Below are 13,713 nucleotides of genomic sequence, written 5' to 3'. Positions count from 1 at the left end.
GTGAGCTGCTCCTTCGAGCTCCGAAAACGAAAGACCAAGCGTGGGAGAGTCTTCCGAAGAAAAACCTCAGTGTATAATGATGGAATTGTTTCCCTCTCCTTTCTCAGCTAGGCTTGGAAAAGTGCAGGAAACTTTTTGTTCTATTTCTGGCCGTGTCTTATGAAAGGGAAAACAACGGAGTGTTTTCTCCCATGGGGAGGCTCTGTTTTGATCAAAGCACTGATAATATGATTACAATCGTAGCCTAAGCTGCATTGTGTGAGGGCACAGAGAAAGAGAGAGAAAGAGAGAGAGAGAGAGAGATGATAGTCTTCCTCTAATTATCTTTTTAATAAGGATTTTGTTCTAGCACAGTGTGGTGTCGCTATGAACATAATGGCTGTAGACTCGAGACTCATTTACTGTGGTTTTCACTGGAGGTTCGATATCACACGTGTTTGATACTGTTCCTCATTCCATTCCATGCATCGCAATGAGGCCGTCCCCCGACATCTATCTCCACCACTCTAGTGGTTATTCGGTTGTTAAGTCGTGACGTGTTTCCGGGTCCAAAGTTGGCTGAGGCGCTCTCTTCGAAATGCCGCGGTAATAATAATAATAATATTTGTACAGCGTTTTTCCGAGGCTCAAAGACGCTGACAATATGGGAAAAACAGGAAAGTGCTGTGTCCCTTGTTGTATGAATAGATCCCAGTCTAAAAAAAGATTTTTTAAATTTGCCATGCAACCAACTTGTCAGTCAATTGTTGGAATTTGGTATTTTTTGCTCTAGCCATAGTCGGCGCCCCTGGAGCAATTAGAGGTTAAGTGCCTTGCTCAAGGAGGCAGGGATCGAACCAGAGACCTTCCGATTGCTAGCCAGCCTCTCGAACCTCTACGCTACCTGCCACCCCAGAACATTGAGTGCCTGGTCATCCTCATACAGAATGACCCCAGGAAGATTGGCTGATGTCATGGCATGGCAATGGGGATCATAATAAACAAAACAAAACAAGACATGTTGCCCCATCCCTGAACGAGGGAGGACAGAACTGAAACAGGACATTAGGCTACTGAGGAATTGAACTGGAAGTATTCACTGTGCCATACAGGAAATACAAGTCCTCCCTGTCCCTCTAGTTTGGTCTTCATAAAGGAATGAAAGGAGGAAGGGAGTCAAACATCATTTAGGGGGTGTTCTCACTAGAACATTTGTTTCACTTGAAACTGAGTTAAGGATAAAGTTCGCTTTGCTCTGCGTCGTTTGGAGCTGTGAGAACGCGCATTCGAAGTCGCTCCCGCAGCAAAGAACCAACGGATTCTCCGCTTGAAAAGGGTGGTTTCAACTACCACGTCTGTTGCTTCGATTGTGTATGTTACTTCGTTTACATGAAGGGCTGTGAGAACGCAAATCAGAGAAATAATTTATGCAACAATGTTGCGAACTCATCCACTTGCTCCGGGTCTCGATTCGGACTTTCATGTGAGAACATGACCTTAATCAGGATTAGAGCTTTTTCCACTACAAGAAAGGTGTTGACCTGCAAACCCCTCAGGCCCTCAGCCTCTTCCCTGGATAGAGATTGCATCTGATAAAGTGATCCTTCACAGTATAATCTTAAAATTAGGATGCAACAGGTTCACTTTACAATATGATATGAGAGGCTAGATGCATTCATTTCCCACAATGAATGAACATAGAAAAAAGAAGGAGTACATAGATCTTTTCGAGACACTTTGAACAGATGGTTATCAAAGGGGGACTACATTGCTGCAGTGTATAATATATGGATGCCATGTGTGACAAGCATGTATGCACGTCCCCCGAGGTTTGTTTGATAGACAGACGTCAAAAGGAGAGTTGTTTTTGACGAAGGCTCAGTTTCAACTCCCAAATGCGTTTTCCTCCCCTAACACACGCTCAATTCAAAGACACACGCTGTTTCCCTAAACATGAAACGATTTCTAAAATGTAACCACCTGGTTACCATGTGTTTCAAACAGCATGGAAAATATGGTGATGTCATGTAAATGCACCAACCCCCCCCCCCTCCCCAAAAAAGCCCACTAGCGCGTGCCCTCTCTGTGACTTTCCGAGTCTTTTAAAGCCTAGCTATTGCTCATAATTCTTTACAACCTGCTTTTGGAGACCATGTTAATTATGTTATTACAGGCTCTACAATGATTGAAGTGGGGCTCAACAAGCAAGTTGACAGCATGCCAAGTAACCCTAAGCCTTGTAATTTCTTGATACTGCAGGTATATTATGATGAAATAGAATAGAAGAGAAGAGAAAAAAAAACAAGCAGGAAGGCGCAGGTGGGACCACAAGGCTGTGAAATCTAGTGTGCCACTCAGAGCACAGACAAATCAATAGGAAACAGACAGGCAGAGGAATAGACAGGTCTTAACACACTATGAAACAGGCAGCATGCCGTTCTCATGGACATTTCTACTTTCAGCCCATTGCTGTTCACATAAACTGTCAGTCATTCATGCTGTTGTTTATTAGGTTGAAGGATATACTATAGGCTCAGTCAATGATATTCAAAAAGCCTCAATAAATGTCCAGCCCCTGCTCATCGACGGAGGGAGCGTGGAGAGAGTCTCAACCCTCCGATTCCTGGGGGTGCACATACAGGATGACCTGTCCTGGAAGAACAACACAGCAGCCATCATCAAGAAGGCACAACAGTGGCTCTTCTTCCTGAGAGTCCTCAGGAAAGACCACATCGGACAGGAGATGCTGGTGGCCTTCTACCGCTGCGCAGTGGAGAGCATCCTCACCTACTGCATCTGCAACTGGTTCTCCAGCTGCACAGCCGCAGAGAGGAAAGCGCTACAGAGAGTCGTGAGATCGGCCCAGAAGATCACCGGCGCCCCCCTCCCCTCTCTGGAAGAGCTGTACAACACACGCTGCCTCAGGAAGGCCTCCAAGATCTCCAGAGACCCATCCCACCCTGGGTACGAACACTTTGCTCGGCTGCCCTCGAACAGGCGGTTCAGGACCATGTTCGCAAGGACAAACAGACTGAAGCTCAGCTTCTACCACAGGGCCATTCAGGCCCTGAACACAGCAAAGACCTAGGTTCTGGGCCCTGGACAGTCTGGACAGATTGATGGCAGCTGCTGGATTGAAATCAGGTGTAGTGCTGAGGCACAAATGTGTACATTTCAAGCCTGCAAACTGCGACACTTTAAATTCATGTGCAATAACACTATGTGCAATATGACAACCCTAGGGTACATAAGGTTCAGAGAATAGGAAATGTTAGAATAGGTATAGCATAGCATAGAGTACAGCACAGTGTTTTATTTGTATAGTATAGTATAGTGGATAGTGTACATAGCCTTTATTTATGTAAACCAGCTCCTTTCCCTTCTTTTTTTTCTTTTTTTCTTTCCTAGCACCAGGGGAGCCCCCCCTCCCAAATTTCGTTGTTTGGTACCTGTACTATATCAATGACAATAAAGACCATTAATTCATTCATTCATTCATTCAAATGTTACAATAAATTGTAAATGCTGCTGAATGATTAATTCAGCTGTTGTTTCTGGTTGTGGAGAATCGAAATGTCCACGGATCCCTATGTTGTTTGGATGAATCTGGTACCCAGATTATACCTCGTATCTGATCTACAGTATTTCAATAGGTTTCTGATCCACCTTTAAAAGTATGGGCGCTGCTCATAGCTTCTGTACTGACAGAGACCACGCCCTCCATGGGCTTCCGTAGCCTCTGATTGGGTTGCCTTCGCCAGCTGGAGTTCTCCATTGGATAGTGCGCTATCCATTGAATCCCTCCTTTACCTTTGTCAATTTCTGCGCTCTCATTGAAACGCATTGTTGTTTCCCAGGCTTGGAGAGAAGTTCACAGGCTATATCGGAGGTTTGGAAGAGAAAGGGGCATCGTTACAAGATAAAAGTCGGGGGAACTTGTAATTTTGGGGGATTTCCCTGCTTATCGAGGGCGACCCAGGAGTTGAAGGGAAAGGAGGGACACATTTTACAGCAATAACCGCGAGGGATTGGGAATCAAATCCTGGATACTGTGTCGCAACTGTGTAACAATCAAGCGTGCAACATTGTTGCAGTTAAAGTGTTGTACTGTAGACACTACGAGAGCGAACGAGAGATAACACTGCACCCAGCAATGGTTTACTTCAGACCATTTGACCAGACATTACTATTCTAAACTTTTTAGGGGGGGGGTTGATAATTTTAACAACAGTGCAGGAATAAAAAGTACAATATTTTCCAGAATAAGGATTAAGAATGCCGGACCAAATAACAGTTTCGGAGTTCGTGGCGGAGACGAATGAAGATTACAAAGCGCCGACTGCCTCGAACTTCACGACCAGAATGTCCCACTGTAGGAACACGGTGGCCGCTCTGGAGGAGGTGAGTGGCGCTGAGAGTCTCTGGGTGCGTTCGTAAAGTCGCTCTGGAAATCTGATCAGCACTCACGGAATGCCTCTCGTCCAATCAAATGACTTGGTTGCTTTATGACGTTGAACCCAGTGTGCGCTCCGGCGCTCTCAGAGCGAATGTACGAACGCACCGTCTCTGTAGCATCGTTGTTCTATGCGACGATGGAAGGAATATCTGTCGTTTATTTACTGTTGGACACAATCAAAGCGTGTTCCTTTGCCATTTGCTGTATAGTAACTATAGTAAGATGGCCAAGATGCTGTGTCATCAGCATAGTATCCTATTTTCTGAATGGCTGGGGCGTTTTCACCCAAAGGACTAACTCAATTTCTGCCTTTGCTCGCAGGGGGGAAATAGCGAAGTTATCTTCTCTCTCATTATGGCACTAATTGTCATTGATTTAACACAGCTCCCTACGTTCATGCCCGCGAAATAGCTGCTGCGGAAGAGCCAATTGGTTTATTGACTAACGTGTATTATTATAATATTAGGATGCGCGAAGGGAATATTTGTAAATGCTCCTATTCTGTGCTTTTGATTTGACCGTTAACAGTCAACGAGGTGAAAAACGAATCTCTTACACTTACTCACTCACTCTTATGTTTACGAAGGAAACACAGCGTTGTGAAAACAGATATACAATGCAAGCATTGTCCCTCTGTCTTATTTTGACAAAAACATTCCCATTGTAGAATATAACTGCTTTGAATGGGGCACCTGTCTCAATAGGCTTCTGATGTGCCCTTCTTGACAACATTGTGTCGAAATGACAGCCAGCCCATCTTTGATCGTTGAGCGGTTATTAGATGATGATCATCAAACTTGCAGGTTCCTTTTTCAGTTTCTGTTCAGAATAACACTTCCGCTTTGTTCTATGAAACCCATTACCTCCCCTACCCTTCCCCACACTACACCGCCGAACAAGAGCCCAGTAGTTGAGCCTCGCCCTCGAATTATAAAAATAGCATTTCCCACATGGGAAGCTTCGCACTACAGTGTGTGCAGCCTGCGGTATGTCTCCACTTCAAGTGTCATAGTTTTCAAGTGTATTGTAGGTCCTACTTATGCAGACCTACTTGTATTGTACTTGGTCTTTGTAAGGGCTGAGGTCGGTGGTTACTCTAAGTAGGAATGGGTTATAAAGATGCACTGTAATAACATCACCTCTCAGGATGTTAATGCATGTTGTCAGAGTGGCATCCTGGCACCAGAAGTGAGGCGTCGATGCCAGCCTCAGGCAGATTACCCACGCCCTTGTCAGTGGAGCCCGTGACTGTATCTGCAGGTGTGAGGCAGACACCTGTCCAAACTGACAGGTGTTTAACTTGTTGACAGGCACCTAAAAGTGGAACGGTGATCCTCTGGTGGCAATGATTTCGAAACCATGTAATCCAGGTCCAAAAAGGTGTTCGTGTTATTCAAGCACTGCTTGCTTAGTGTTAGCCTAAATGAAGCACTCTGTGGGTTAATGCGTAGACTAGCCTTTGGTTGTTTTGTTTCAGCTCCTGATATCATAGACATAGTACATGGTGTAGTCAGCTTAGCTATTATGCCAAGGGACTATATATACTACTATACTACGATATAGCTGGGAGCTGTTTGTGGAGACATTAGACAACCAGGCTGTTATTTTAGTGTTGGCCTGTCCTCACGGTGGCTCGGAAAACACAAGGCCGATTGTTGTTCAGCCGAAAAGGTCCCTTATGTCTGTTTGGCCAATTAAACACTACAGTGAACTAGGAACACTTCCACGTATTGTGTCCAGGCAGCTGCCCTGAAACAGAAATGCCCTTGCTGTGTGCCGTGCATTTAATGCTTTGTGTTGCTCCAACCAAGTGCAACTCTTTTGAAAGCAACTGTGTAATTTCAAGACTTGACTAAAAGTCCACCATTTGCCTTTTTTAAAAATGTATTTCATGCTGAAGGAAAAAAAAAATATATACTGTAGTATGTGCCTCGTGATAACCACAAGGAAATGTGTTCCACAAGGAAATAACTTGACTTGACAACATAGGCTTACTTTCCTTATGTGTTTTGCTGTACACAATGAGCCTTTCCATGGGCACGGCCCTCCTGTGTATGAGTACAAGCTGTAGAGAATAAAGGATAACTGTTGGTGCTGTTTTATTTCCAAGCACTGTGCTGACTCTGCGACGGTTGAGAATTGTGGTTTGTGATAACGCCTCACGCCTATCCTTGAACTGACAGCTAAGGTCTGTCTTGATGTAACAGAGCCGGACATTTTATAATTTACTTGGGTAAAAATCGGCATGGGAGAGTACTGGCAGGTCATTTGGTGCTTGCCTCATTTAAAAAAAAAAGTTTTTCCAGTTGTATGTTATGGTAACAGTTTGTATGTACTGTATGTGTTATAACTCCCTGTCAGTCTTTGTTATGATGACGGCTAAATAGCCAGGTGCTACAGTGCTACAGTGCTAACTAACCATGCATAATAGAGTAGAAGAGTTCAACCTTCCACACATAGTAACACCAGAGAGAAACTCAAAGCTGGAAGCACTTGTCGGAGTGTGAGATTAATTTTGGGAGAGGGTTGAGATTAGTGTGGAACATCTGTGGCTCCAGACCCTCAGGTTCTGCTTGATGGGGTCAACTCGTAACGTCCAGACTCCTCCCCCAAACCTATGACGACAGTGAACACGAATCGGAATCTGGTCTGAGTGTTCTGTGATGAGTCATGTGAAAAAGGTAGGACACCCCATGAAAACCTTTGTCTTTTTCAACATAATTCAACATATTTGATCTTCATTTGAACAATATTGAGAGATGGAGGTAACTAAACAAATGAAACTGAAAATAAATATTTTTAAAATGATTTGTAAAATGTAATTAATAGGGAAATGTTATTTCTTTTAAGTTTCATTGTTTTTGGTTAAATCAGAATCACCGTTATCTATAGATATTGTTTGAAAGAAGACCAAATATTGATATTGATATTTCTTTAAAAAAGAACAAAATATGTCACGGGGTGTCCTAATTTCCATATGACTGTATTCCAAAAATGTTAGAAGATGTCTTCTATCTGGTCTGTATGGATGAACCTTTTAACCCCCACGGAGCAGAAAGAGTGAGTGGGAGAAGACAGGACACTATCACTCAAATGGCTTAATGGTGTCCAGTCTGTTGTGTGATTACGTCTGCATAAACCAATTACATTGGGCAGAACGTTAATTAGGCCTGTGGTTGTAAAAGCTTCGTCCATTAGAGCCAAATAAATGGGCTTAATGTGTCCAGCAAATGAGGAGGAGGAGCCATTAAAAGCGCTACTCAGATTACTGTGTATCCTGACCTTTAAACCGCAACTATAAAAACCAGTTTGTCCAGTAAGAGGATGTTTATGCCTTGTGTGTCATTAAACACCCACCCCCCACCCCCCCCAACACAAACACACACACACACACACACACACACACCCCTCTCTGGGTTCCTGAAAAACATGGCAACTCCTCCATGGACACTGTGCTGCTTCTTATGACGAAGGATCATACATTCTAACTGGGTTATGAGGAGAAGCTGAGAGGAGGACTCTTCTGGAACATCAGGCTGTGCATCTTCCACTTATCACTGAATACAAATTGACTCTCACTCAATTGCATTGGGAGTTGCAGTTGCGTCTTACTCAAGAGGTGTGTCTTTGTCTATTTGTATCTTTCAAGGTTAAGAAAGGCACTGAGGTAAACTTGCTCCCATCTATATGTATTATTCTTGGCCTCTGCCTCTGCTTGTAGGAGTAACTAAATCAATAGGGTCTGCATCCACCTCCAGACCTGGCACAGAGGGAGAGGTCAGAGATGTATTTGTTAAGTTAATGTTCCCCATTTTCACAAATGGCTGTTTGTTAAATTACGCTCCTATGTAGATGTGGTGGCAGGCGTTCAAGGTAGCAACACTGGCACGGGAGAGAAAATGTCTGGCAGAGTGGATTTATTTTTGGCTTCGCTGCTGTCATTACGACACCTTCAAAGCCTTGTAAAAGAACTGTGACTCAGATGGTAAATTGTAGGTCTTGACGACAAGTCAGTGACTTGTCAGACGGCGTTGAACGACCCGGTGATTTATGACATTGGGCCGCTCAGAGCGATAGCATTCTTCTGTCTCTGTCTGTCTGCGTTGTGGAACTGCCAGCCCTCCCAGTCACTCATCATGATGATGCAGACGCTGTCCTCGCCAGTTTTAGAAACCAGCGTTATTCACAGCTTTAACAACTGGTTTAAGGGTTGCCCACTGCCAGATTCTTACAGTTATAGGTTGTACGTGTGGGCTACAGGACAGCCTCTCTGTGCAGAAGCCGCCATGTGTTGAACAGACGCCCTCTAGGCCTATGGAATATGCATGATGCTCTGAGAGCATGGTGCAGAGCATGCTGCATGTTTTTTTTTTCTCTTTTTTTTTCTTTCACAGAGAAACATTCCAGGCTTCTGAGCGTAGCAGGGGCCCCTACACAACAATCCACAGTCCACCCCTGTAGGGAACAACCCCATACTTGCCTGATAACTGACCAACCAGAACCAGGCATTTCTTTAATCCTAGTCTGTAAAAAATGCTCTCATATGAAACGTGGATATTTATAGGCAGCGCTTTAGGCTGCGTGGGATTTGTATGTTATTTTTTTGTCGTCCTGTGCGTACATCCCTTCTTCTGGGTATGTTATCCCAACACGACCGATGTCCGTCACGTCGGTATGTCAGTAATGTGCTGGTAAAATGTCTAAGCCTAGTCCGACTTGCATGATTTTTTTATGGAGATTACTGGGAAATGCGAGGGCAATGACGGTGGCATTCCTGGCATCTGTCCGTCCCGGGGCAACTGTTGGCACTAGCCCACTCCTCCGCCCTTCTCCCGAAGTATGCACCCGTAAATGTCCCCCGTGAGGATTTCAAAGCGTACGATTGGTTTTCGGTATCGGCTCCCGACACCTCTCTCCGTTCCATTTCCCCGTGAGTAGGAGATATCTGGATCTGGCTCTCAGGGACTGTGGTTCCACGGGCCCCCGGTTCACAAAGAGGAAGTGGGTTCTCCAGAATACCCAAGCGGGTTCCTATTGAATTCCAAGACTTGGGAAGGCAGGGGGATGCAGTGCAGAGGGGAAACGTCTAAAGCGAGCTGCATTGTTGTCATGAGAGAATGAAACCAAAAGGACTCTTCAGGCCCTTGAAAGGCGTCCCTTTTAAACCCACTTCCAAATCTTGCCAGAAGCCGGCTATCGTGTTGTTCCTCTACCAGCAATGAGAGACGAATCCAACCAGTGGAGGTTGAAATCAGAGGACGGGCTCATTGTAATGCACGGAACAGAATGAGGTATCAAATCCGTCCTGGCGATTTCTACCCTTCACCAGTCCCCCCCTGGATCCAACCCATATCTTTTGTGAACCGGTGGTCATATCAGCTGTCTAGTCTCCATCTGCCTCCCTGGCTGCACTATGCTGAGACCCAAGTGTCTAATCTGAAGGGCTTAGCAGCAACACACTTCAATTGATCCCCCCCGCCCCCTGACACCCTCCTCCCCTTATCTATAGACACAGAGCAATAGATCTCATCTTCTCCAGAGGGGTCCTGTTCCCTCTAGATAAGCAGCCGGATGATCTGTCCCTCTGTCCCTCTGTCCCTCTCCTCATCAGACCAAAAACCCTCCAGCATGTCTTTCGGTGGGTGAAGGAGTGACCGAATGAATCACATTGCTATTGCTGTGTCGTCACATTAATGAGGGATATTAGAGACAATATTCGATAAACAAAGCGAGGACAGTAATTGAACATATGTGGTGGTGGTTAGTGTGGGGGTTCATATGTAGCCTTGTTTACTCTCCAGATCCCTCTGGTTCTTCCAGGCGGCATGGTGGGCCGGGGCTGGGGAGAGCAGCAGCTGCTGTCCCCTGGAACAGAACAGGTGGTTTGAAGGAAAGTTTGAACAGGCCATCAGACACAGAGATGAAGTAGTCAGAGACGATCCAGAATGTAGGGGCCTTTGGGATGCAGGAAATGGTGGCCTTGTTGTGTTAGGGTTAGGTACGGGAATCTTGAAAGAATGGAGGGAGGGAGAGAGGGAGGTGACAGGTGACACACACACAACACGGTGACACACAACACATCCATAGAGAGCCCTTTAACAAAACACAGAAGCAGGCAGGCGATTGACACCCACAGCTCACGCACACACACACACACACACACACGCACACACACACACGCACACACACACACACACACACACACACACACACACACGAGGACGTTTGGCTAACTGAGCTCCTTAGACTGCCAGTGCCAGCCACCTTGGCACTGGCCGTAAGACGCTTATCATACTTACTGTAATTGAAATGGCATCGCTGGCAGTCTAGTCCTGTGATGTAGTCCCTTGTAAACATTCAGAATTGTGATAAGTTAATGTGAGGTTATCAAAACCCACCATTTGGCCTGCCCTCAGCTCTTGAGAGATGGTGCCAGACTGGTTAGTCCTATGGGATGTGTGCTTTAGATATGAGATGTCTCATCCATCTGGAGCCAGAGGCAGCAGGTTTCCCTGTTATCACCCAGACTCAGGCTCTCTCTCTGGGGTCTCTCCCAGGATGCACAGCCCTCCTCTGGAGCTCACTGAGGAGGAAGGGTGGAGGTCATGGTCTTGTCCCAATCGATTTGGGACTGTGCTCCGCCCCCTGGTGTGTCTGGACTGTTGGGTTAAGATACCAACATACACACACACACACACACACACACACCCACACCCACACCCACACCCACACCCACACCCACACCCCATCCATCGGAATAAGTCTGAGGAAATCCCATATGGGCGGTGCAGGGGTATTGACTAGGAAGGGGGTCAGGAGTGCACTCGCCTTTGTTTAGGACAGGGGGGTGTAGAAGGGGGAGTGGATGGAAAAGTGAGCGTGGAGAGTCTCCGTCAGGGGGCCCTGTCCCAGATTGGCAGGGACAGCTCCTTTATGCAGCCGTTGTTCCCTACCCCTCCGTTAATGAACCCCCCCCTATCATTGATTTGTAGCTGTGGCCTCTGCCTCCGCGGGGAGATTGCCGTCTCCTCAGGAATCCTTGTAATTGCGTTGCCGGCCTGTCGCTTTCATTCAAAGAAAACTTTGGCGACGAGGAGGGGATTTGCATCGGGTTTCCGGAAGGCTCTCGAAGAATCTTTTTTGATAGGTTGATAAAAATGCTCAGTGTAAAAAATAAGCCATCAAACGAGGGTCAACGCGGGTGACGATGTCATTAATGGCTACCGGCTAGATGTGGTTTCTGCTATTTCGGACCAGTTCTAATAAGATCGGGGGGATGCTTGTTGGCGAGACGCCTGTTTTCGACCTGATTTCCCCGCAGTCATCTTTCACATTGCGCGCAGTGGCGTCTTCCCCTCTGTCCTGTCTCGTGGGCGTTATTCTATACTTCCCCTCAGACGTCAAGTCGGTCTCAGCGTCCTTGCTAGAGAGTCGTGGAAAGCACGACGTAGCCGCACTCTCTTCTCCACGTTCTATAGGGCTGCAAAACCCTGCGGAAGTGTGCTGAGGGACTCGAGCTCTTCCGCGAGTCGGGCACCAGCTTTGTTTTTGAACACGGCTGAATGTCGTATGCCTGTGCAGAGCTAACGTGGGTCTGTGGCAGACAATCCCTCTTCTACGGTTGTAGCCTATCCGTTGTCCAGGAGACAATGATGAATGAGAATCCGTGAAAAGTAATTAAGTAAGGATTTAAAGGAGCCATGTTATGAGGGTCATCCGTTGCTCTTTGCAACACACACGCGCTTGAACGCACTCGTACGCACACACACGCACGCACACACACACACACACACACACACACACAGTGTGATCCCAACAGACCACATGTTTTCCAGAGTCTCCTGTTTCCAGGTGAAAGCAGAGCAAGCGTCAACATCAGCAGGATGCTCCTGTATGAGGTAACTCGTGTTACTTTGCCTTTGGTGTTGCAACTTTTCCACCCTGAGGGCCGCCACATCTGTGGCTCTGAGGAGGCCAGACAGAAACTCTGTGTCTACGTGCCAGGCACATTGGGTCCTGGTTTCCCGGCCCCTCCCCTGGTTTCCCAGCCCATCCCCCTCTCCCGGCCCCTCCCCCTCCCCCGGCCCCTCCCCTCACGCTGGGCTTTCGTCAGTCCCCCGCTAATTTAACAAACTTCATTAAGTGCTCTCTTAAAAGTCTTTTTTTTTCTAGTTTTTTTAGAATCTCTTAAAACGGTGCCGTCAGCTCTCTCTCTCTGTCAGAATCACCTTCTGCTCGTTCCGAAGCTCTCCGCTCAAAGTTTCTTCATGAAAAGGCACTTTGTCGAGGCCTACTATATCTGATGGATACTACAACATTTTCCTGTAGAAATGTTCCTATGGACAGAACAGTCCCACATCATTCCTCATCCTGCAACCAACACACAGTTTGTGGTCTAACTAGACCTGTTATCAAACTTTACAGTTTCATAATAATAATTATTGCCATGCAATCAACTTGTCAGTCAATTGTTGGAATTTGGTATTTTATGCTGTAGGCAAGGGGTAGGCCATAGACGGCGAACCTGGAGCAATTAGGGATTCCGTGCCTTGCTCAAGGACACGTGGCCAGCCGGCCCGCCAAACTGCCAACCTTGCGATCATTAGACCTCCTGTGCTACTGCCACCCGGGTTTGTTGATAACGTGAGGAGATGCCAGTTCTGTGGTGGCGAGAGACTTGACATTGGTCGTCAGATGTCCAAAGTGGCCCATGATGTTCTAACCCCCCCACTGAATAACACAAAGGGAACCGTCCACGGCTTTGAAGTGGTCAACAGCCAGGCAGCGGGTCAGTCAGGTGACAAGCTGTTTTTACCAGACACAAATGGGGGGAAAAAAAACTTCCATTGATGTAGCCTAGCCTAGCCATAGCTACACCAGGGGTAAGGGGACTGTCTGGCTCTCTCTTTCAAACCAAGGTTTGTTTTCTTTAGCAGTTTAAGTACCCCAGTTTTAATGTCTTCACCGGAGTGTGAGTGTGTGAGCACTGGCAGGTGGTGAGTGTTCAGGTCCAAGGGTGTCCTTTGTAGTTCTCACCAAGGAGCAGTAAAAACAGCAAGCGTCCCAGAGTTCTAACACTACCCAGTTCTGGGCGATAATAGTTTGTTTGAATAACTGGCAGTAAGGACAATACTTCTCAGCGCCAGGTAGTTGCGTGTTAAAGAGAGTTGTGTGCTCATTAACCAACGTACGGTTTCTGTCTACCTTTTTGAAGCGTTCTCATGTGGAGCTTTTCGCTGCGTTGTCTTGGGCTTTTCGGTTGCAGGCTGTGTGTGTGT

At 46.5% G+C, this 13,713-nt stretch overlaps 1 protein-coding gene across 1 annotated transcript in view; it reads left to right on the top strand.

The window, feature by feature from the left end:
* Positions 1-4,254: 4,254 nt before the first annotated feature.
* Positions 4,255-13,713, top strand: part of asap2a (ArfGAP with SH3 domain, ankyrin repeat and PH domain 2a) — a gene marked incomplete at both ends in the record, with an annotated part of 88,039 nt that continues 78,580 nt past the window's right edge. Inside the window, one exon of the mRNA XM_080547542.1 lies at positions 4,255-4,380. Within this exon, the coding sequence (XP_080403668.1) occupies positions 4,255-4,380 (126 nt within the window). The remainder of the gene's footprint in view (positions 4,381-13,713) is intronic.

Source organism: Nansenia antarctica, assembly GCF_963989245.1.
Source record: "Nansenia antarctica genome assembly, chromosome: 1".
In the NCBI taxonomy this organism is placed as follows: domain Eukaryota; kingdom Metazoa; phylum Chordata; class Actinopteri; order Argentiniformes; family Microstomatidae; genus Nansenia; species Nansenia antarctica.
This window is presented reverse-complemented; position numbering and strand designations above follow the sequence as displayed.